The 25323-nt window shown below is 27.1% G+C and overlaps 1 protein-coding gene across 4 annotated transcripts in view; it reads right to left on the reverse strand.

Annotated features, from left to right (window-relative positions):
- The window catches only part of LOC126896501 (uncharacterized), a 74307-nt gene that overhangs the window by 17730 nt on the left and 31254 nt on the right, over positions 1 to 25323 (reverse strand). For 2 of the 4 annotated variants that reach the window (XM_050669339.1, XM_050669336.1), the window contains exon 3: positions 6803 to 6838. The exons of the other annotated variants lie outside the window; for them this stretch is intronic. In XM_050669339.1, coding sequence (XP_050525296.1) covers positions 6803 to 6838 — 36 coding nt within the window. The remainder of the gene's footprint in view (positions 1 to 6802; positions 6839 to 25323) is intronic. 4 annotated transcript variants of the gene reach the window in all.

The following is a 25323-nucleotide window of genomic DNA, read 5'->3' on the forward strand; positions in this document are numbered from 1 at the left end:
TGCTGAAAAAAAATAAATAAATAACAGCACACGCGTGAAAATTTATTTTTTCTAAGCCATTACTTTGAAGCCGTCAATCATTGTTGGTTATATTTTGATCACATTCACAAGATTTTTGGCAAGAGATCAACAGAATAAAAATAAAAATCTCATTAATAAATTATATATGTGGTCAAATTGTTTTAAAAATAATATCGTAGACTTTTAGAAATTTGATTCTATTAATTGTGGGATTTATGACTTTGAATACAATGACGTTAATTTTTCACAAGAGTTGGAAAAAGAATAATTCAGGTCTTTTTAGGAATCTTGATTGAAGTCACAAATGATAGGTCAGAAATTGTTATATTTTACAAAATTAATAATTGTGAGTGGAGGAAAATGAACGTACATACATTAATATAATTATAGGATAAAATTCGTTTACAGTTATGCAGCCCTCCCAATTTTCATATGGTCCATATCGGTCCCAAATTATATTTTATATTATTTTTATGACTGACGGGCTATTTAGGAACCCTTTATATGTTCTTGCCTCTGGACAAACTTATTTGAATATGAAAATATCGCATGTGATAGTAATAATATTTATTTTGCCCAACATTTTAATCGATTTAATAGAAATATGTTGTTGGGATTCACAGCTAAACTGCACTATACGTTGTACCAATGCAATTAATGTTCGCTATTAAACGTTTAACGCTCAAGTTTAATATTTGGTCTCGAGGGTAATTAAAAGCAACTTTGTTGAGAACACGTATTGTCAACTTTGTCAACAGTCGTTTGCTAAGACACAAACCTTTTTTGCAGAGAAAATGTTTAAAGTTTGAGACAAAAAACAATTGAAACTTATTCAGCAATCGTATGTTTTTCATACTAATTGTTAAAGAATCACTAATTTGATGCGTGTTAAAATTGGTAACTTACAAAAAGTGAAACTTTAAAAGTCCGTAAGGTATAAAATGTTTTTATAATTATTCGCTCTATATATCTTCGTTTAACGCAATCGATATTATGCTTAGCAGAAAAAAAAATCTGTTTCTTAGTATTTAATCCAATAACTATTTTATAACTATATTAAATGATAAATTCTTGTTAATGATTATTTCTTAAGCTTGTTTACTCATTAATATAGTATAAAAATAGTATTATTATGAGATATTTCGTTTTTATTACTTGCGAAATTTAAATTTAACAATTTCAAATATACATTATGTATATGTATTAGAATATTAAATTATGAAATATCTTTAAAAAGCATTACTTTAATTTTTGTAATTTAAAAAACAATAATCGTCATTAGTTCTATTGTTTGCAAATTTGTTTATTTATGAGTTCTCTTTTTACAAGGTCATTTTCATGTAGTTGCATTATAAATCCGTATATAAGTCTGTTGCGCATAGTATCCATTACAGGGGAATAGTATTCTTCAAGTACTTCTTCCATTACAATTTCACTTTGGATTTTATCGTAACTTATATTAATGGATTGAACATATTGTACTTTTTTAAATATAGATCGCGCAAACATGAACTTTTAACGATTTAACATACACTTACGATGTCGAGCGAAAAGGGTTTTCCTCGAAATAACCCTACTAAATGCATATGGGTATAAACATCAATACTTATGTACTAAATGGTTGACTTCTTTGTTTACTCATAAAATTGTTCCAAGAAAACTCATAAACATGTCATTTAAACTATTAACACAAAGTTACCATTTTTATAGACCAATATTGAGTGAGAAGATACTTTAATAGAACAAAGTACAAATTATTTGATGTATCAGAGATATATTACATATTAATTATGTATATACATAATAAATGTTTCCATTCATTGATTAGATAGAATAAATGTATAATTGATAATCTTTTTATTGAATAATACATTTATTACTTTTTAATAAATTATGTTAAGCACTCTTTGTCAAAAAAATTATTTAAATTGATATCATAAACATTGACAAATGTAAAAATTGTGATTTTAATTACATTATTTTGCACTTTCCCACTTATTGAAGCTAATTACAAATTTTGTATTTGAATTCGGTTTTACTTTTTCAACCCTATAGTACGCTTATGGCAAAGAGTATTCCAATTCAAGTGGGTTTGAATTAGAAGTATAATGGGCTTTTGGGTCTGTAAATCAAACATGGTAGGAGATGAAAATGGTGGGGTCCCAAGCCCCGGTGACAACAATTGCAACAGCATATAATGTACGCACACATGTGGTTGCCGGAAAAGGATATTCTCATATACACTAGTGTAGGTTTAATGTATTTATACATACGAATTTGAGGAGAGGTAACAGTTTAATTTTTATCACTACGGCGTATGTACCGGTACAGTTCAAACCAGGGGTGAAGTCGACCTGCTGCCGTTGACCGTTATACCACAAATTCGCGCTAACACATTATTCGAGTGGAGTTTAGATAAAATAAGTATAATAATAAATATCCCCGAAAAAGCAATTTGCTGTACGAATCAAAATGGACATTGGCGGTGCTCCACAGGCATTATTTTCACTATTCTCTTTCCATTAAAGTTATCTTATGAAAATCTAAACGGAGATTGAACGTAATATAAAATAAATTACTTGAAAAAGTTGAATAGATTTAGTTTAGTAAATGGAGAAAAAATATAATTTTAATTATTAATGATTTTGAAACAAACTGTTAGGATTAACTTGTTGTTTTAAAGTGTAAGTGTTAGTGCTACTGCTCTTAATTTCAATGATTAGCTCGTAAATAAGTAAAGAAGCTATAATTATTTTAAATATTATATTGAACACTATTGAGTTATGCAGAGACACGGTGTTTTTTATCTCAAATTTTAAATATGTATAATATTTTTGCACATTTCTAGAAAACAATAGTATACTAATGATTTGTGATCCTATGGAGGTGGTGAGTTAAAACGTCTAAAATCATTGGGTTTAAATGAATAAAAAGGGGATAGACACAATGGGTCATAGTGTTTTTAGTGACTCATTTTATATAAGGACTCCTTTTTTTCCCTCTACATTTGGATGTTGTCCGTTCTACTTAATACTAATACAATAGAAGTCGGGAGGGTTCTTGTCAAATAGTAGAAAATATCGTTAGCTGGTTTGCACATGGAAGTATTTACGAGACAAATTTTATATCAATTTCAAAGTAGAAAATACACGTATTTATTCTGTTGAATATGAAAATATAATTAAGTGAATTTTATACTTGAAGCTACTAGAATAAATTTTAGTAATTTAGTAGCATCATAGTGCCGCTAATAGAGCAAAGAAACGTAAAACATCTTTAACTAGTGACTCGCAATAAAAGTCTTGTAAAATATTAAGAGTTACTGAAATCAGTATTTTTTAATAGTCAATAGATTTAAAATCTTTACACGACATTAATGAACAACGGTCAATAATTTAAAGTAACATACGATAAGAAATTATACAACATTAAAAAGACAGTATCTAAATTTTGTAAACTTTAACGTCAGCAAGGAATAAATTACTAAAATATGCGAATGTTTCAGTGAACTAATATTTATTTTTTAATACCATAATAGTATTTATCTATAAATAAGTTAATTTATTCAATAAATTTAGTGACAATAATTAATTTATTAAAAAAACAATTATTTGAAAAATATCTTTATATGCTAAATTATTTATTAATTGGCTCATTTAAAACTTTATTTCGTGTAATTAAAAATAAAATAACTTCTAGGAAAAAAGATAATTATTCACAGGTAACTGCTAATTAAAAATACTACAGCTCATTTAAATTTTACTTTTGAATATTTAATTTTTAGAAATGCTTGACAAAAAAAGCTAAATAAATGCGAGTATAGTTTTTTTGTCGTTTAATTAAAATATTATGTTCTGTACATTTTTTTTTTACTTTTCAAAAATGATAAAAATCACGTTCATTTTACATTATGCGTTAGATATAGAAGAGTCAGACATTTCTAAAAATTATGTAAATGCAATAATCATAAAAAGAAGAGGAACGGTTGACTGAAGGGTGTGAATTGTTCCTATTAATTACACACCTTGGAATTACTAACGAAACGACTTTTTTGTGTTTTATTCCTTTAAATATTGTTGTAGGCTCTAAAGAGACGATAAATTTGGATATAAAACAATGACGTTAATTCTAGAGTAACGCATTTCTAAGCGTTGTTTTACAAGCTATTATTTTTATAAATGTTTTAACAAACTTGTAAGCTTTTGAGATAATTCGGATTTCTTGTAAATAAATGTAAAAAGAAAAATTAAGTCACGATATTAAAACAATTATTACTTCCAAAATTATGTAACTACTGTTTTATGGTAGATGAAAAAGTTTTCCACTAAACTTGAGCTACAACAATATAAATTTAATCTCATTTAAATAATAATTGATATATCAATAATAAAATGTAAACAGATATACTATCCGATCTTTCGATAAAAAAAGGAATTTCAAAATTACTTCTAGTCAGATCTGAAAAAAAAAACTTTTAATAATCGGTTCAAGCGTTATTTTTTCAATTGATTTTGTACAAAAAGTTATTTTTGTTGTTAATATCATTTTTAAGTAATATTATTTTTTCATTCGTTGGAAAAAAGTGATAATCTTCAAAAAACTAAGAAAAATATTTCAATAACGATCCACTTTTAAATATTTCATAAATAAATCTAAAATAAAAAATCATCATTTTTGTTGAAGAATCTATTAATGTGTATAATATAATACACATCTGGAACATTATATTATACAGTATGAATTATTAAGTATAATACTCTCTATTTTTCGTTAAATAATGAATATTTTTGTAAAAATGTATGGATTAAAGTTTAATTAAATTTTATTAGTGATGGTCATTTTCGAAAATTTGATACTATCCAATAGTTTTGAATGCCTATCGAATAGTTTGATAGTTACTATTCGATATTTTCCATCACTCATTTTTATAATCCAAAATAAATATAAAATTTATTGCAAGGAAAAATTATTCCTAAGGGTAGATATTAGGGGTAAATTTCGAAAGTTAAATGGGAACAAATTATTATTATTTTACTATTTTATGTTGACTGGACGATAACTAGTTTTGTATTATTAACTTTTGAAGATTTTGAAAAGATGAAGAGCGGGGCAGTATTTAGTGATGATTTATTTTTAATGATAACGCATAGATAAGAATTCTTCTATGTTGCCCACTTCAATCCTTTATTATTAAAAGTTACATTAACACAAAGAGTAATATTACATAGATGGTTATTGTCCAGTCAAAGTTTTATTTATAATATTTTTCACATAATAGTAAAAAAATAATAATATGTTTCCATTTAACTTTCGATAGTTACTCCGATAACCTTAACAATAATTTTTTTTATTAATAAACTTGGACTTATAATGGTTCATTAAATTAAATTAAATTTTAATCTATACATTTTTATGAAAAAATCATTATTTAATAAAAAATGGGTGGGGTAGTATATTTAATAAATCACACTGTATATATTCAGTGAATACATTTACTGTATTTTTGTTGCTAATTATAGTTATATACGTTGTTGGAATGCAATTAAAATATGAATTCTGAAACTAAAATTAATGATAATAAGATCAAAAATAAGAAAGCTACATGTTTAAATGTTAAGTAAATTAGAATCATCATAGATATAGAGTTTAATTCGAAAACTCACTAAACTTTGTAATTCAGTATAATATATGAATATCAAAATTTAGCAATTCTTTGTAATTTAATTATTTTTTTGTATTTAAACTTTTTTATTGCTCAACAAAAAACGCAGTTTACCTTTACATTGATATACATAATTGATAAACTTAATGACATATACAGCAACAAGTTTTGTTTGTTCGCTTACTATTCACCAAATAATGAGCCTTAATGTATTCGCTCTCTGTTTATTAAAAGTTCATCAATTCAAGATGCGTTTCCTCCACTCTCTCACTGCTCTTAAAATCCATTATCGCTTAACATAGTTTGTCACTCTAATTTAGCTATTCAAATTTGGGTTTAGAAAACGTTTGGTTCCGATCTTAATGATCACTTATATACTTTGCCTGTGCTTTATACATTAACTATAAATACATAGAATATAGACATCCAAGAACTTTAGAAAAATCATTTAGTTAATTTAGTGTAATTTACAAATGTATCATCGGAAAATTCCAATATATTTATTGGGGCTAGAATAATTTATCATTAAATATAGAAAATTAATTCTTAATCAATAGTTTTAAAATGTATTTTGTGTATATAAAATAAGATATTAATATTTATATTGATGAAGTTAAATAATATATTATATACGATATTATTTAATTGAAACAAATATTTGTTGACAAGAGTCTTAAGAGTTTTATAGCAAATACTATAGTATTTGTTATAATGCCAATATTGTATGGATAATTTATAAGACTTGACAAAAGAAGGCTTTATTTGTTTTAAAAAAGGTAGATGGTGGAACATAGTGTAGACGTTCTTCATCCGACGGTTATATTGCACTTATAAAACATTGGTAGCACTTTATAATGACTATACAGTAGTATAAGGTAGACGTGGAAGTACTTGACAATATTTTCCCTTTTTTAGTGTGCAATTATAAACAATCTCTTGTTAATGAGACTTTTTTTGTGTTCTGTGTCGTTTCAGTAATACTGAAGAAAGCTTTGACGATAATTCAAGCATGAACTATACAAAATAAAAAATTGGAAGGGTTCTTGGGAAATTAAAGCAATATAAAAAAGAATGGATCTGTACAAATATCTGACAAGAAAGATTATTTTCTATTTTTACCAGTAAAATTGATTGAACTGTTACAAATTTCATTACCTGAAAAAAAAAAAAATAATAATAATAAAATAATTATTACAAAATTAATAAGATAATCTAATTGAAACATCATGTATAGAATTTTTATCAATTGATACCTAGTCAATATAATTGAATATTTTTTTTAAATATCATTAGTTTGAAAATCGGATAAAAAAATTTATATAAAATTTTATAATGTTTTTAATATTTAAATTTTGTTTCACAAAAAAAATCTATAAGTATTTTAAGACTAAATTTTTCTACGCATGATCATAATTCCAATAATTTCACTTTTCTTTATAAAGCTTAAAAAAAGATAGGGATTATTTTTATGTTGGAGTCTTAATAATAAAATATTTTTTAAATATTTAAGTTATTTACTACATATATACTAAGCTATAACAGTAAATTACTGTTTCATTTGATTGTAATTCTATTTAAAAAAAAATCGTAAGTGTTTAAAGCATGTTAAACCGTAAACATGCCTAATTAATCGAGATACTATTACCAGTAGGGTCATAAAATCCATAACCGTAAATCTACAAGAGATCATTATTTAGTCTGAGAAACAATATAGTTATACTAATATATATATATATATATATATACAATTAAATTAAATTCAAAGAAAAAAATGTACAAAAAAAGTGTTTTATGGTATTCTTTTTTTTCTGTCTGATAAAAATGCTTTTCAACATTCTATATTGGTCAAATAATTCTGATAAATAAATTAATAAAAACCTACACTAAATTATTTTGTTTAATAAATTAAAAAAATTATATAGTAATCGAGAAAATATATCAGTACAATGAACTTATATTTGATTTTAAACTGTAATGTTATTGATGGGAAAATATCAGTATAACCAGTGTTGAATTTACGGGTCATAGGGTAGTGGACATTTATATATTATATAATTTTTAGAGTATTTGTGTTCTCAGGATTTTGTCTTGGAGGAAATGCATTAAAATATCTTTTACTATCTCTCAAAAATACATAGTCACATTATATCTATTTCCCTAATGGGAAATCTAATGGAAATGGCTTTATCACTCTTATTCTTCCGTAAAAATAGTCGTAATATAAGGTAAGAATATAAAGCATATATCAATATTTATATTCTTTAAGACTTTTCTAGAAAAATATTAAAAATCCACCGATGTGAGTAACACTAAAATTAATTTTTTATATATATTCCTTTTGTTTTTAATATAATAATTGTATATTCATAGATAAATTATAATAGGAATTCGATTTTTTTGAATACTATGTAAATTAAAACATGTAGATTTCAGAGGAACAGTTCGTAGTTATTAAAAATAATTTTATCTTGATCGATGTTGTTGTTATTGTGTAAATATACAACAGATGGTCTTAAGGGTAAAATTATTGTGACTGGGGTCGATGAAATTTATGTTAAGCGTGTACGTTTTCTAATAAAACTCGAAAACTAGATTTAAGTGATCAGTCAAATACGACTAAAAAAGATTTAAACTTTACATGAAGTTTGAATGTATTTATATGTGTGCATTAAGCGGCTTCAGGGTAGGAAGTAAAACAACAACAACGATACAAATGTTTAGTTTCTCTTGTTGATGTTAGCCTTAAAGGTTATAACTACTCATCAGTGTTGATAACCCCTCAAGACACCATGTGTGTTTAATGTAAGGACATAATTTTTATTTATTATGAAAAGGAAATTAATATATTTTTTATATTATTTGCATGGTATTATACATAAAATTTATTAATTTATATATAATATATATGGAATGTCAAACGTTTTATAATTTTATTTATTATTAATATTAAGGTAAATAATTTTAGTGCTTATTGAAAAATCTTGGAATTCCGATTGTATGATGAAACTTCAAAAACATTTTTACTCTTATAACATACAAGCAATATTCTCAAATACAAAATATTTTCCTAATATAAGACGCACAAAAAGATATTTATTTTTCTTAACTGCAGTACATAATTCTTAAGTATCTTTGTAAGAACATATAGAATGGTTTACTAATTTAGAGGGTAGCTATTTTTGTAGTACGGTCAGATTTGGCTCATAACTTATTTGAAATTTTAAACGGTTATATTGTTATAGTTTATTTAATAATGTTATTTGTGTTGAAATTCAAAACATATTTATAGTCCGATAAATTTGATGACCGAGATTGCAATAATTAAATGTTCCAAATAATTATAACCCAACTATTTTGTATTTATAAGTTATAAAATATATTGAAAATTGCTAGTTATTAAGAAATAACGTTTTATATTTAGCGACAAAGATTAAAAGTATACATTTTTATAATATCTATTTTTTTGATTTGACTTATTTGAAAACAACCTAAGTATAAGACTAAAAATGATTAAACTTCATTGAATTTGGCATTTTTCCAGCAAAATTATTTTTATTTTGTAAGTACTGTCCATTTTCATTCGTCAATAAAGGGAAAATTTATACGAGGGATTTCAACTTTAGAGTATTGATTCTAAGTGAAATTTTCTTATCACATTGTTAAGCCTTAAATGGAAAATTATTGTTTTTTCTTTTTAATTTTTAAACATACTAAGTAGTTATTAATTATTATAATGCATAGTGATGAATATAAAAAGTAAAGAATTCTACGTGATTGATAACCATTATATTTTATTCAACATAAACGATATCAAAAGAGTTTTTATTTGATATATTTTCATCTTAAAGCTATAAAATAAAAATTATGATCCATTTTACCGACGATTATAGTGGTACGGTTCACTGCGGTATATCGTGAGCGCCCCATAGCTAAGTCTGATTTCTTTTTTATACTCGTATAAAACACATTAAAAAAATTAAGAAAATACATTTTTGCAGGTTTTCATACATGATAATATTAGAATGTAAAATGATTTTCATTGGAAAAGGTTTGAATGCAGTTAGCTACTGATGAAAACTATACACAAGTGAGTTTGTTGTTTAAATATTAACATTTTTAAATTTAATTTTATGCATTTAACTTATTTAGTTAATTTCGTATTAAAATGAAATTTTTATGACTGACAATAAAAAAAAATTAACTTTTTAAGAAACTGTATTTAGTAAATGTATTTATGCACTGTGAGGAATATGGATTACCTAGAGAGTTTATACATAATCTGAGTTATAGGAATTATGATTTATTTAATCAAAATCTCGGTAACATTTGCTACATGGTAACAATATTCAAATTAAATACAAAATTATAATGTAAATTAAGATTGTCAAATAATATAACTTAAGAACTTAAAAGAATTTCGACTGTCAAAAACAAATGTTTCACAACAGTCGACTATTGTTTAGGTGATTGCATTTCGGTTCTATTTTCGCAAATTAACATTAATGTTAAAGGAAAAATTGATGTTGATTAAATTCGTTCAATAAATATTATCGTAATAACAAAATTATAGTCAGTTGCAAAGTAATTAAAAATAAATAAATAATCATGACGATAAAAAAAATGTTTAAAAGAGAGAGAGTTTTTTTTAAATTAAATTAAAACTTTATAGAAACGGCAGATAATAATTTTAGATTAAAAATATGCATTATAAAAATTTATTAACAATATTAGTAAATATTTTGGAAATTATTGGTCACTTTAAATTGATAAAGTATTTGGTGATATATTATTAAAAATACCCATAAGACTTTTCAATTGAATATAAAAAATTAATGTACAGATGAAACTAACGAAATGAATGAGTTGAGAAAAGCATTAGGAAAAGTTACATGAGAGAAACCCATTTGAAAAGAATATATAGCACGGTAATGAATGGAATGTGTATGTGGCGCCACTGTTTATATCCGGTCTCCATTATTGTAAAAGAACTAGAAAATAAAATAAGTAAAACGTCAGATCGGTAACTCTTTACTCTTATTGCCAAAAACTAAGAGCCAAAAGGATTCTAAGAAAAGTGCATACACGGCTTTTATTTTTCTTTAGTTTACTACAAAAGAAGATCCAATTAATCCTAAGTACTTTTTGTAAAGTTTTCATATAAAAAATAGTATAATTTTGATATTCATAAATAACGGCTGAATATTATCATTAATTTATGATTTAAAGAAACATTTGATACTTTTTTAAAGAACCTCTCAGTTGAATTTTCATTTTTAGTAATCATTACAATTTACAAATACGATAAAAAGTTTATATTCTTTACAAATTTCCTTGTGTTATACTTTCACGTAGATAATAGTAATTTACATTGTTACACAAAGTATGCGGGCAAATCGTATTTTAAGCCGCCACCTCTGTAGAAACTCAATTAAAAAAGTTTTGCCCTGATTAGGACATGTAATACAATAGCTAGGAATGTTCATGGTGGTTAAATAAATTTACTTCAAAAGGCCCGGTAATCCATGTGCGATAAATAAATGGTATTCTCATCCTGGATATTATACACCGTTTTTAATTGTAGTCAAACGTCAATCAATGTATAATTTAGCGTGACTTTGGACAAAATGTTGATATTTCCATTAATGACAAGTGCATAATTTTTCTTTTTACCAGAGAAACGCCCTAGTACATTACACAATTGAGGGGCGAAAGCGTTAAATATACAGCCAAAGTGCCGGAAAATATAAATGAAGGCGATTATAATAACAATAGGATAACCAAATGTTTCGGGAACTAAATGAAATATATTACCTTAATCGTACAGAGTATTGTAAATGCTTTTGCATTGAATTCATTTTTTTTAACGTTTGTGGATCTCAAATTATAAATGAATCTTTTCAAGTTGTAGACGACCGGTTAAAGGTCGTCTACAAACGTTAAGAATCATGAAGTATATTTTTGGCATTATTTAATTTTAAACTTAATCAGAGGAAGCTTTAAGTGTAATGTTAGTATGATACTGTGCTCACCAAATGATTAAATCGATCTTTATTATGTTTTTTCTAAGGTTTGACGAATTATAACAAAAGCATAAACTTTATAGAGATTTTGTTAAAATAATAATAATTTTCACTAAGTTTAAGTTTAGTATTATTATAACTTATTATGATGTTCTTATGCATACTTATCGAAAAGCTTCGCCGTGTAAAATATAATATACCTCACGCCTGTATGCGCATACTTTGTAACTAATCTTTTTTAGGACAACTAAAGGGTAGCAAAGATAAAATGTGTTAAAACACAGGTCGTTTTAATGAAAATATTTCGGGAAGTCTTATGCGACAAGTTTTAATCATGAAACTAGGGATTCTTTCTAAACGATCGGATTAGTCAACATTTTCACCCTTTGTTTTTGATTTTAATAGTATGACAAAAACATAAAATTGGTAACCAAGGCGAGTTAGATTTTCTTTTGGCACTGTTCCCTAAGCAGATTCTTCTTTAAAGTTTTATCCAGAAGTTTAGTTTTTTTTGTACTTCTTAGTAATTTTGCATTATCAAAGTTTGTATTTGTCACCTGAGACCGATTCGTTTGAATCCCAAAAGATCAATTTTACCTGGTACTTGCATTGGTTTTGAAACTCAATCATGAATCACAAATACGACAAAGGTGTCGAGTTCAAGGAGCTACAGATTTATTGTAGTAACAGAAAATAATCAGAATTTTTAGAGGGAAATATATCACGATATTTCTTTGACCATTAATTTGACTAATATGACTTCAACAAACGTTCTAACTAATGTAGTTTCAAACGAATTTGTTAAATTATAAATATTTCGTTTTTACTTTTAATTAGAATTTACACTCGTGGAGATAAATTATTTCTTGATTACTTCTAAGCTTCTTCTGTATATTAACATTTTCATTTTTTAAATTATCAGGAAGTAATCAAGCTATATTGTTAACGTTAATAATTTCAATGACTATTTCAATTAATAATAAAATGTATACAATTAAAACTATATTAATAATATTTTTAATATAGTTTTAATTTTTTAAATTAATTAGCCACAAGTGATCAATTCTTATTATATAAAATGTATATAGCTACTAGTTGGATAGTAAAATTAGTATTGGTGTTTTTAGTGAATAGTTTTGACATTAAATGTAATTTATACTTAACAATTATTCCAGTTTAAACGTTTATAACTTAAAATAAATAATTAAAAAATATAACTTAAACTTTCGAGTTAAAAAAAAGTTGTCAGCATAATGCCGTTAGTTATTTTATTGATATGAATATTATGNAAAAAAAAGTTGTCAGCATAATGCTGTTAGTTATTTTATTGATATGAATATTATGTTTTTAAAATTGGTTAAACTGATGTAAAACTCTTTAAAAAGTTGTGTGATTTCAATTGTTACATCGTCGTGTCTCGGTGGTAAGTTTGATTCCGTTGCGTTGAGCTATGTAAAATTTTCCGTCCTCTCTAGTATAAGCAATATATTTTCGAGATATTGTTAAACATTATTTAAAAAAATATAAATAAATATTTATAATTATATTTTTTAGTCATTGAAAATATCTTTATTGACAAGGCATGTCGCTATTCGTGATCTTTATTTAGAGCTTCTACAAGATGTCTTTGTAGTTGGTAAGTTTATGAATCGCTAGAGTCCTGTAATTACATAAAACTCATGTCCTCAAACATGCTGTATACTGTCATTGTTATGTACAACTTTAAAATCGAATCTCACATTTCGTGTTTTAATCTTTACAGCTATTAATTATTTATTTATATATTTTTAAATCCCCGCTAATGGGTACTCTCTAACGCTAATAGAGCAGTATTTGATAAATTGAACTCAAAAGGGGTGCAAATAATTACACATTTCGGACATCTGCCGAATTCACACATGATATATAAGTATAGAGTCACATGAGTCCTATGAGAATGAAGAGAAAGTTTATTCTAAAATAGTATTTAATTCGTTATTATACTAACAGTATTGGCCAGTATAAATAATTTAAAATGCTGCGAATTAGCGCATAACTGAATAGATCAATTAATGTAGAGGTTTCATTGTTAAGCTATTTAAGATCAATATTAATAATTAATTTTAAATTCGTAGTATAGTTGCTATTCAGAGAAGTTCTTTTAAAGTTAGTCACTCGATTATTTTTTTAAATAATAATTATGTTGTTTAGTCATTTTTGGTATTTTTTTGTTTCATATATTTCTCGATTTATTAATTATTAAGTACTTTTTTAGTTAATCTTATAAATATGTCAATTTTATTTTTTATGACAAAATACATACTTAAGTGGCTTATAATATAAAAAGTGATTTAATTAAGAAACTGACTGGTCCATAATAAAATTTGGATCAGTACTTAAAATGCTATTAATATTTTTACACTTAAGTGAAAGTGCTGCGGTCAAGAAATATCTATTGATAAATATTGTCATACCTGTACCTGATCACATTCAGCCTATATTTTAAAATGCTAATAACTTCCGAAGTAATGAATCTAAAGTTGTTGTCAACCATTAATTTTTTAGTTGGATCATATATTATTGTATAATCTAGTGAAATATATATCACTATTAAAAATTAAAGTTGACACTCTTATAAGGGAAAAAGAGATGAATTAAAAAAATGATTAATAATAATAGAGAAATCGAGTAATTAGCGTAAAAGAATTACTCTGTATATAATTTCTATAGTGTTTTATAATTAGATTAACATATGCACGTATAATTGGATTAATTATTGATCAAAAAATTTAAATGTTTAATTAGCCCAAATCGTTTTTCGTTAAAAATTGGATTTACGATCATTTGTATCACTAAAATAATTCTATAGTATCCGTTATTAATTCAATACTTATATGAATTTCAATATTATAAATGAAACTAATGCTGAAGTATGTAGGCGCATTTAATTTATCGGTTGTAAATCTAATAATAAAAAGAATACTAAACTTAGGCGTTCAAAAATGCAATTCAAAACGATTGACCATTGTCTAAATAAAAGGTAGAGTAATGAAAAGGATACGTCTTAGAGTTGGACACATAATAGAAACTGATAAGCATATGGTTAACTGCTGTGTTCTTATTGTAATGAGGTATTAGAATAGGCGCAGAATACTTATAACAATAGTCGTAATAATTGTAGTAAATTCATTAAAAGTAACATGTACAGTAAATAACAAAAGGACTTGTGTCCAACTTTCAACCTTAAATGTTTATTCAAAATGTCAGTAAATAGTATGTTCAATCAAACAATTAGTTTTGACTTGAATAAAAATCAATATGTGTGTAGAAAATGTTATTTTTAATCATACAAGCAAAATAATGTTTATAATAAAAGTATTTGAAGTAAATATATATGCAGTTTTTGCTGATTATTTAAAACGGTTTAAAGAAAATTTTTTTACAATTTTTTTTCTCCCGAACGGTAGTCATTAAAGATAAGTATAAGTAAAAAAGTATAATGTTTGTTTTCGCTCTTTTGGACGGTTTATTAACAAATCTAGTTATAATTATGTTTAAGTTTTAAAAATAAAGCTCAATGCTTTTTCGCCAACTCTGAAACGTTAATTGGATAACGGTAATTCATTAGCTTTCCGCTAAAGAAAGTTTTTTGTTTCGACAACAATAATAAAAATTAAAGTTGCAAGGAAAACAAAGAATAAAAATCCCAAGAGTGAACTGCACTTTTCATGTTTTAAAAATAATAATAAAAACTAGCTTCACCTCGCACTAATATAATAGTTGCGTGCAAACAAAAATGTTATATTATTCAATATAAAATCTTAAATAAATTAAATCATCATAAAAAAGGCGTGTTTAATTTAAAATAATTTATGGTGTATCAAATATAAATGTTGATAATAATCAAAAAACATAATTTTTAATTTACTTTTTAGTGGTCAGATATTAAAATATTTATTTTTGTTTTGTCCATATTATTCGTATGTAATTTGAATAATATTCTATTTAGTTTGATAAAAGTCAAATATAATTACAACTTTATCTTTTACTAAAATTTTTCTGGTGCAACTTTTCAATTAAATATTACATAAAATCTGTACACATTAATTGAATAATACGTAGTTTACTGAAAAATGATGTGTACAATTTTGTGAAGAAATATGATAACTAATTACATAATATCCTTAAGACATATTTTAAAATCTAAAAGATATATTTGTGTTGTGACACAAAATTGTTGTTCGACTAGATGGACTCACACCAAGTAAATGTTTCGTCCTTAAAAAAATGTACCCTAGTTTTCAGCCTCAAATCGCAATGAATACCGGACTAGGCCAGGAGGTTTTTTAGCTGGCCCAGAAACTCCCTCGGGTCCTCCTCATATTTTCCCGTTAACTCAGGGGACGGAGGTCGTATAACGGGTGGATTATTATTATATGGTCAGTCTAGTATGTCGGGCATACTAGAGCGGTATGCGTGTGTGTGTGAGCGGGTTGATGAGGAAAATCGCTCGAGGATGGCGCGAAATGTCCCGTGTGTTGTAAGAGCGCCTCTAAATGCAACACCGGCTCGTGCTTGTTCGTTGGAGGTAGTGTAAGGCAAGCGACGCGCGTAATCAATAAGATTTGTTTCTACTGGTTCTCGCGTCATCTGTGCGGTGGTGAACGGATTCCGTATGGTCTCGTTATTTACAATCGTTTTTGTGAGGGACCGGATTTCCTGCGTATGGTGGACAGTGTTCTCTCTACTTCAGACATGGGCACTTCCATACGTGTGTTAAGAGATACGCTACCTGTCTATCGCTGTTGTAACAATTTAAAATGTATCAGCGACGGTACCTTGTGCGACAAAGATTGTAAAGGGCAAATATTTGGTCAATCTACTTGTTAATATTAAAATAACTAAACGAAGTTTACAATTGTTGCACTATTGAAAATTTATGATAACCGGGTGGGAACAGCGAACTGTGCGCTCAAAATAACTCGTAGTAAAACAGGACAGGGGCTAAGGAAACCTACTTGTCTCTTATACGTAAAATAAAGTAAAAAATAAACAGAAATAGAGTTAGTAAATAAATAAAAGTTAAGTATTATAGTAAAAAATATCTTATTCCTATAGTTATTTGTACTGCTTGTAAAATTATGTTATACATATATTTTGTGTATGCATTGTTGGACTGAAATTGTTTGATTAATATAAATAATAAAGTAAAAAAGAATTTTACTTCACCAACTTGACCAATTTTTATTTCAAGTTCAATAGGAACCGTAAATAGCGTTTAAAATGTTAACTATTTGTTGTTAGTCAACGAATACTATTCATTTTTTCAAACTGTTTTTGTTATTTTTAGATGCTTGTATTGCCATTCATTAGGATAGTAATGGAATAGTTTAATATATTATGCGGCTTTTTTTAGGTAGTGATTCGAGTATTGAAGGGAAATGGCGTCCGAATGAAAAAACTTCATAAAGTTCGATACAAGCGCGATAGTATATGCTGAAATTTTTTGGACTGAGTTTTTTGTTTTTCGCCACAATAAAAGGTCTTTTCTTTTTCGTACCAATAAATCGTTTCATAGAGCTAGAGGTTGCAATGCAGTCTTACATCCCATACATAAATAATGAGGGTAGACAGCAGCTATTTTTCTATACACACTCGCATAAGAAAAGCGCCGGTGGGAATTGATTTCCAATGTAACCATGCATCTTATTGTCTAGAAGAAACTTCGGATAGGGAGTAATTAATTTTGAAATAATAAATGAACTTGATAAAAAATATAAAATTTCACAGTAAAACATATTTATTTACTGATTACTAGCACACATAATATTAGTGTCGAAACGAACTTTTTCCTTGCAATTCGGTTTGGAAATCTAATAATTATAGTCGGATATCACGCTGAATTTTTTGAATATTGATAAAGAAATCCAAACCAATCGGGTTTGATCGAAACATTAAAAGTTCGATTCCGGTTCAGGTTCGACATTCAAATTGAAAGTTCTGTTCGGGATTGGTTCGACTCCCAAATTCAGGGTTTGTAACATCATTAAAAAACACGAAATATATTTTCTCAAAGCATTTAATGATGTTTAATAATTTTATTTTACACACTCGATGTAAATAAAATGAGATATTGTTTATGAAAACATTAAGCATATGTAACGCTTTTTTAAATTTTGGATGAGAATTAATTTGCGAAATTGACTGCAAGTTTCAGTTGTCAAAAATTGCAATTCAAGAGAGATAGAAATAGCAACTAATTGAGGTTATAAATCTTATTCATGTATATAATAACGACCGGATAAACTGTTTAAAAGCGATAAAGTTTTTCGGTTTGAGCTCGTATAAGCTGCTGCCGAACGTTGAACAAGGGAAACCTAGGCAGATTGGTGACTCGAGATAAAGTTGCAGAGAACACACTTTGTAAGTATATAGCTGAACCGAAACTTCATGTGGCCGCCATAGAAGTGGAGTCCCTTCTTGTAGGGGTGGATTAAAACGTAAATCACTTGCAAAGTAGTATTTCCATTCCATTATACCGTTTTAAACGTATCTCTTCTCTTATTGCTCAAAGTATGTGCACAATCCATAGGGATATCTGGACGCTCAATCTAATACGTGGCTGTTTTTTAATCGTTTTTATTAAGGCAATCACTTGTAAAAAGATTACAACGAAACATAAATCATTCATTCATATTTTCATACTATTGAACATTTATAACTATTCGTAATAGATTTTTTTTTATACCCACGTAGAACATAATTAAAACTTTTGCAAACATTAAATCAAATTTCAATTATTAAATTGGTAAGAAATGTGTTTTTTTTTTCTAGAAAAATTATCGAACATAACTTTTCAAAGTCATTTTAAATGTCTTTATGACCGTAACAAACTCAAGGTAATGAGTAATGTTTATTGTAATTTAAATATGATGTATTTGTATTTTCAAGCAATATGTAATACACGGACAGTATTATTAAATTCACTTAAATTGAGAAATATTATCTTAGATAATGAGAAAACGATAGATAATAAAATATAATACAAAATAATTTTGAAATTTTATCACACTATTAACGATAGCCATAAAAATGCTGCAGGATACCGTGGATGGTACAAAAATAATCCAATTAAGTAAATTAAATTTTAGCCATTAAGTGTCAAAATTTAACTTATCTTATAACAACTTCATCTTTATTTCTCAGATTACTTAAATAATTGTCGTTATTCCAACTGATATAAACCTTTGGCTAGTTATATCAAAAAATGCAATATAATCTTTACCTAAAACCACTTATAACTAGAATTAAATCTAAAGTAAAGCTGTGAATTACACTCATTATTATCGAGATTAGTAGATTTTTTAGCGGAATACAAATGACTTGGGTATTTACCCAAAAGAACACAGAACTAATTTCCAGTATTTAATTTATTATTATTATCGTGTTATAAATTAATTTGATTGAAAAACTAAGAATGGTTTTGAAAATGAATTCATGTTTTTACAACTTTATCCTACTAAAATCAAACAGACCAAAACAACGCTGCTGACGTTATATTATTATTTCCCTATGAANTATTTGATTGAAAAACTAAGAATGGTTTCATGTTTTTACAACTTTATCCTACTAAAATCAAACAGACCAAAACAACGCTGCTGACGTTATATTATTATTTCCCTATGAAGGAAAACTTTAATATACAGAGCACAGCGCCTTGGAATCGCACCAAGTCAACGACAACAAAAAGTCCACCTGAGTGTTATTTGGGCACAATGAGAACTTCCGAGACGTTACTTTAGTGGCCTCGTTTTCCATTTTAAAATAATACTCAGGAATCCTTTTATAGCCCATGACCCGGTCCTACAACTGTTATTATTTTTGTTTGCGATTGGATATTTACGCAAAACGGCCAACAAAACGAACGCTAAAGAGTCCGGTCACGATCGTTCGCTGTCGGCGACGAACAAAGTCGGAGACATCACGTTTGCCGCGTAACCAGGCCACGGATCGCTGGACATTTGTATTTCCACGTCAGATGGTTCGCATGTACCTGATATCGTAGCGTTGTGACTGCCGGGAAATTCAATTATTATTGTGACCACGCCTGGACGTCCACCAATGCATTATGCGATGGAGCATAAAGGTGAATTCAATTGCGATAATTGAAACTCGTATATTAGTACCGAACAACAAATAACATACACGCGCACCTTTATATTGTCGTAGTACTATTATGTTCCATTAGTGTGGCGGTTACTACTGTTAGCCGTAGTAGTGGCTTACTGAAACTACATAAATTATTATCATTTTAATTGAATATCGTGTGCAGTTAGTATGCGACGTGCATATGCTCTCGAGCAACACATGACCACCCTAACGTTTTTTCGGTTGGGGAAAAATATCGTGAGCAAATGGACGTCTCGGGGTTGCTGGGCTATTGCGTGGCCGTCACAATATGTGTGACGCGTTTTTAAAAGGACAAACGGATTACCAAAAAGTGTGTCTAGATACTACAGGGAACCCGTGCAAGAGTAACGGGTGGATTATATTTACTGACCGACTGCCGTGTATGCTTTGTGGATAATTCTCTTGGAAAGATAAATCACTCGGACATGTTACGCCGAACAAATATCGCTATGGTCGTTTTCCTGCACGTCCTTAACGCCTTTACCCGTATAAGAAACGAGATAAAACTAACGGCAGTTGGGCCACCCTCACTACTCGTTCGTCGGTAGTTGACCGTTTCTTTGTTTCACGACTGCTGCAAACCATTACATCAACTTCTTTGGACGGGCGTAGACACCGAGAAAAATCACACTTGGAGCTTTAAAATCCGACGGGTCGTATGAAACGTCAGAAGAATCGTTTTGTTTTCATGCCAAAGTCAGACAAGTGACTCTACATACTAACCAGAAAACACATTTTTACAAACCTTCCTTTATAACAACTTTTCAATTCAAAGCTATTTTTCTATGCGTTCGCCGAAAACCATTATGATAATATAGTGTATAATATTCACATATGAATTATGCCTTACAGTCGTGTAGTTATTATATTTGTCCACAGAACGAATTCTAGTGTGTTATTGTTAAAGATATTTACATAAATTCACTAAGCAGTGTAGACTATGTAAATTTTGAATTTCCGATAAGGTCAGCGGTAGTAACATATCTATGAATAATTAATTAGTTGAGTAATGTGTATGACTTAATATATTTAATAAACCAAAGGTTATAAATACATAATAAAGTGAGACGCAACTTTTCCACGATTTTTTGACGTTTTAATAACGGTCGAATAGTCTTTTTCAGTTTTTTGTTTATAGTCTGTTTAACTTATCCACATGTACGTTTTTTTATAAATTAACACACGGTCAATTAGTTTTCTTCCGAAAGTATTGTTGACAATATTTTTATTTGTGTAGAGTTCAAGGAAATTAGATTAGACTTAAATAGTTTTAGTGTAACAAGGTATTTTTTATATTGAAAAAATTTTGTTAGGAGTAGGATACATTTTTTCCATCTAAACTTTTATTGATTTCATATAAATATAATATTATTGCTATACCAGTGAAATAAAAGTAAAAGTCTTGCTTAGAGACCATATTGCAAAACACTGAGCTAAAAGCTTATAACTATAAAAAATAATACACCCCTGAACATTATTAAGCACAATAAAATAAATGATAATACATTTATGATTAAATTTTAACAGTTGTTATTATATCAAATAAGACTCGAAAATTATGAGTAGATAGGAGGGTACAAATTATTCATTATTGAAAAAAGTGACCAAATAATTTCTAAACATTATTGTACATTATATTGTACTAAAAATAGTTATAGACTACGTGATTGCAATAAAAATGAATTACGTGGTCAATATTTTTTTATTATATTTATACGCTAAAGGAACTGACCATCATTCTTTTTAACCCTAAAACAAACCATTTTTGTCTTATTTTCATTTTAGGATTGTTTGCTTATTCTAAAAAAATATAATTTATCCAATTTTGATATTTCCTTTAACAAAGAAAAATATTGAAATAATTATTTGAACTTGAAGTCATTAAAAGCCATAAAAAGTACCTACCAATCTAAAGAAAAATATTAATGTTTTTATATGTAAGTTGTTTAAAATAATCTAATGAAATACATGTTATTAAAATTGCTTGATATATTTATGCTGCCATACATAACTATAATTTACTACAACATTCTCTGATGAAATACTTCAAATTTAATTACAGAGCAGTATTTTAGACTTTTTTTTTATTAAAAAACTATTTTAAGTTTTTTATACATTCTATTCAAAATAAATTCAATTTTTTTTGTTACTTTGAGTTTTAGAATTTTCTTGAGTAAAATTTTATATGTTTTTTGTTGCTTGAAAACTCTACGTCAAGAGTAAAATGAAAAATATAAACAAAAAAAAATAATTAAACGTTCATAAAATTTTTTTTATAAATTTTAAAAATAAACTGATGATCATTTACATTAAAGTTTTTTAAAATATTTTAATTTGGTATAATACAATAGTATACGATTAAAATTCTACTAGCCTAGTTATTATTTCCTCAGAAATTCTTTAATAATGAGGTTTAGATTATAATACGAGTGTGTCATTGAAACGATCAACTATTTTTGTATGCATTTTTCTGTACATATAAAATAATCCGTTATTATATGGGTGATAAACCTAAAATATTTGTTGTGAAAGGCTTATCTTCATATCAAGTAGGACCCATTATTTTATTTTTCACAAGAAAACTTTAAATAACGCATATTTTTACTTATAATACTTTTAAGATATCACAGATTTCATAGACATAAGTTTCTAGGGATACCTAAGAGCAGATGTTCGATAAGGTTAAAGTAAAGTGAAATAATAATAGTACACTACACTGCATTTAAAAATCTAGAAGTTTTAAATATGTTATCTAATTAGTTTGTGGGATTTATTGTCCTTACTGTTTCAGTAGTCGACCACAATGCTATGATGGCTGCAAAGGATATCGGTTAAAAATTATTACAAAATTCATTAAATATTCACAAATATTTTTATCGTACAGAGTATAACTTTACATAACCAAGTCTGGAAACCGATACTTCTAAATTAGTTTTTGTACAACAATTTAATACATTTTTTTAATTATGTAATTTTTATACTAAAATTTTCTTTTTTCTTTAACTTTAATGTTCGTTTTCACTATAAAGCAAGTCCAGAGGCATATATAAAATATTTTTGAAAAAAATTGTATTGATTCATAAATTTTTTAAAATTATATAGCAGTATTAAGTCAAAAACAAAAAATTGAGAATTTTTGAACAAAAATAATATATTATTAATTACAGTAGCCATTTGTACATAGAAGATAAGTTATAGAGACAAATTTTTTTTTTAATTAAATTATATTAAAACAGCTTTAGTTTAATATATATAGGGTGTTCAGTAAGTAAGGAAACGGGTTTCTATTGTTAATATTAGTAAACTTATCACGTATTCTTCATCAAAATCGGTTCAGTGAGAGATGAAAATAAGTGGTAACAGACATATACAAAAAACACATCATAGTAAAATTAGTGCAAAATATTTAGTATATCAAAAGTTGTTTAATTAGTCAAACACATTTAAAACAAATTATATAGTAACTTTGGCTAAATTTTTCTATAATTATTATTTTCATATTAATGAATAGAAAAATATTTAAATAACTCAAAATCACTTTTGTCACTCTTTATAATTACACGTTAGTATTATTTAAAAAATCGGACAAAATAACAAAAAAATAAACATAATGATTAGTAGAATTGAAAGCGTAATAGATTGAGCATACATATATTGACCAGCAAAAAAAAATTGTTTAAAAGTTGTCATGTATAAGAAGTTAAGCGAAGTAGTGAACTGTATGTCTGTTAATACACTTATATGAAATACTGGTCATACCTCATCCTGACGTTGCAAATAAGATTAATTGTGATCATGAAAATTATATATAAAGTTTGTTGAGTTAAGTCTTTTTTCAATTTTCTATCAAATACACATAATTTAACTGTTATACATTGTCAAAATTATTATTAACTTTTTTCTTCGACAAATAAAATGTTGCATAAATTTTCAAAGGGAATGACAGCGGAGCTTTAAAGTATTTTTTGGATTTATCACTCCAAAGCTTGTACGCACACTTAAATATTTATCAGTGCAATCCATCTTCAGACAAAAATAACACTAAAAAGGAAATTACAAAAAAGGAAACAGTTTATGAATCTGCACATATGTGTGAAAGTCGCGGCTTGACTACAACTAAAGCAGGACGAGAAAATAAAATAAATGCATGCAAATAAAGTTAAACTTCAAAGGTTTTTATTTTTATTTTACACGGTGAAATATAGTTTCTGGGGAGTAATAGTGTTGTTCATCCTCATGTCCCTTCCGCGAGAATATAAATTTGGAATAATATCTCGCTTTATTCGTAATGGGACTTCACACCCTCCTCAAACACTATACACCGAACTCGAATTCTCATTATTAATTGCACTTAAATAACGCAGAATTAATTATACCTAATTATTATTATATTCTCCCGTAAACATTTGGTGTGAAATGTTTTAGCGAATATTTTTGTTTGCCATTTTGTAAAAGTCACATTCATCATAATAGAAACGACACACGCAGACAATACGGTCATTAAACACTTGTAATAATATCACAACGTTCAATTTCTTCTGTTCATTTAATAAGTTTTTATTATTCTGTCAAGTTTCAACTAAACTTTAGTGTAGACAGAATGGTTGATACGGTGTCGCCTGTGGTAAAACTACTAGTACCGATATTCTCCGACCTGTCAATCTAAGTCTGTTGCAAAAGTTTAAGATAACGATTTCCGCGTCATTTAATTGGAGGTTTAGTTCGTCTGCACAATTATATTCAGCCCTTCTTCATGTAAGCTCTTTACAATCCTTATAAAATCCATTCTTTTCTTTTTTTTCGGTGAAATGCGATTGCGTTCAACTATAATAGATTGAGTAAGTTTTGAAAAAGGGAAATCATTTTGTTCACCATCGTCATCATTGAATATTAAAACGAAGATATGTTTTTGAAAGAAAAAAAGTAAAATGAGAAAAACTTCTGTTGGCTAAATATAAGTTTGGTACGGATTATTTGTATTTTTAAATTGCTTTTTATTTTCACGCCATTAATTTGTTTTCAAGAGTAGATAAAATTGATGGAAGAAAAGTGAATACGAATCCAAGTTATGACTGTGCATGAAATATGTTTTTTACTCGAAAACACGGGTAACATAATTAACGATAAAAATGTTGTAGTATTGTTAGTTTAGCCTACAGACGAAGTACGCCACGCCAATTGAGTCATTTCACCAGGAAATGGCTGTACTTTTAATTATACTGTGATCATTACACGGAAAACGTTTAAAAAGAAAATGCGGGTATTAAAAAAGTACAACGGCTCAATTAAGAATTTTAACCAACATTGATATTTTCATGTATGGCTAATGCATAGTACACATAAAACAATAAATGTTGCCATTTTAATGAACAAAGCTCAAGTTTTTTATTGCTAATTTAATAGGGGTTATGTACTAAAAGTTTGAATTTTATTCTACATTATTTTTATCGT

The sequence above is a fragment of the Daktulosphaira vitifoliae genome, unplaced genomic scaffold (assembly GCF_025091365.1).
Source record: "Daktulosphaira vitifoliae isolate Bord-2020 unplaced genomic scaffold, ASM2509136v1 Scaffold_1, whole genome shotgun sequence".
Classification (NCBI taxonomy): domain Eukaryota; kingdom Metazoa; phylum Arthropoda; class Insecta; order Hemiptera; family Phylloxeridae; genus Daktulosphaira; species Daktulosphaira vitifoliae.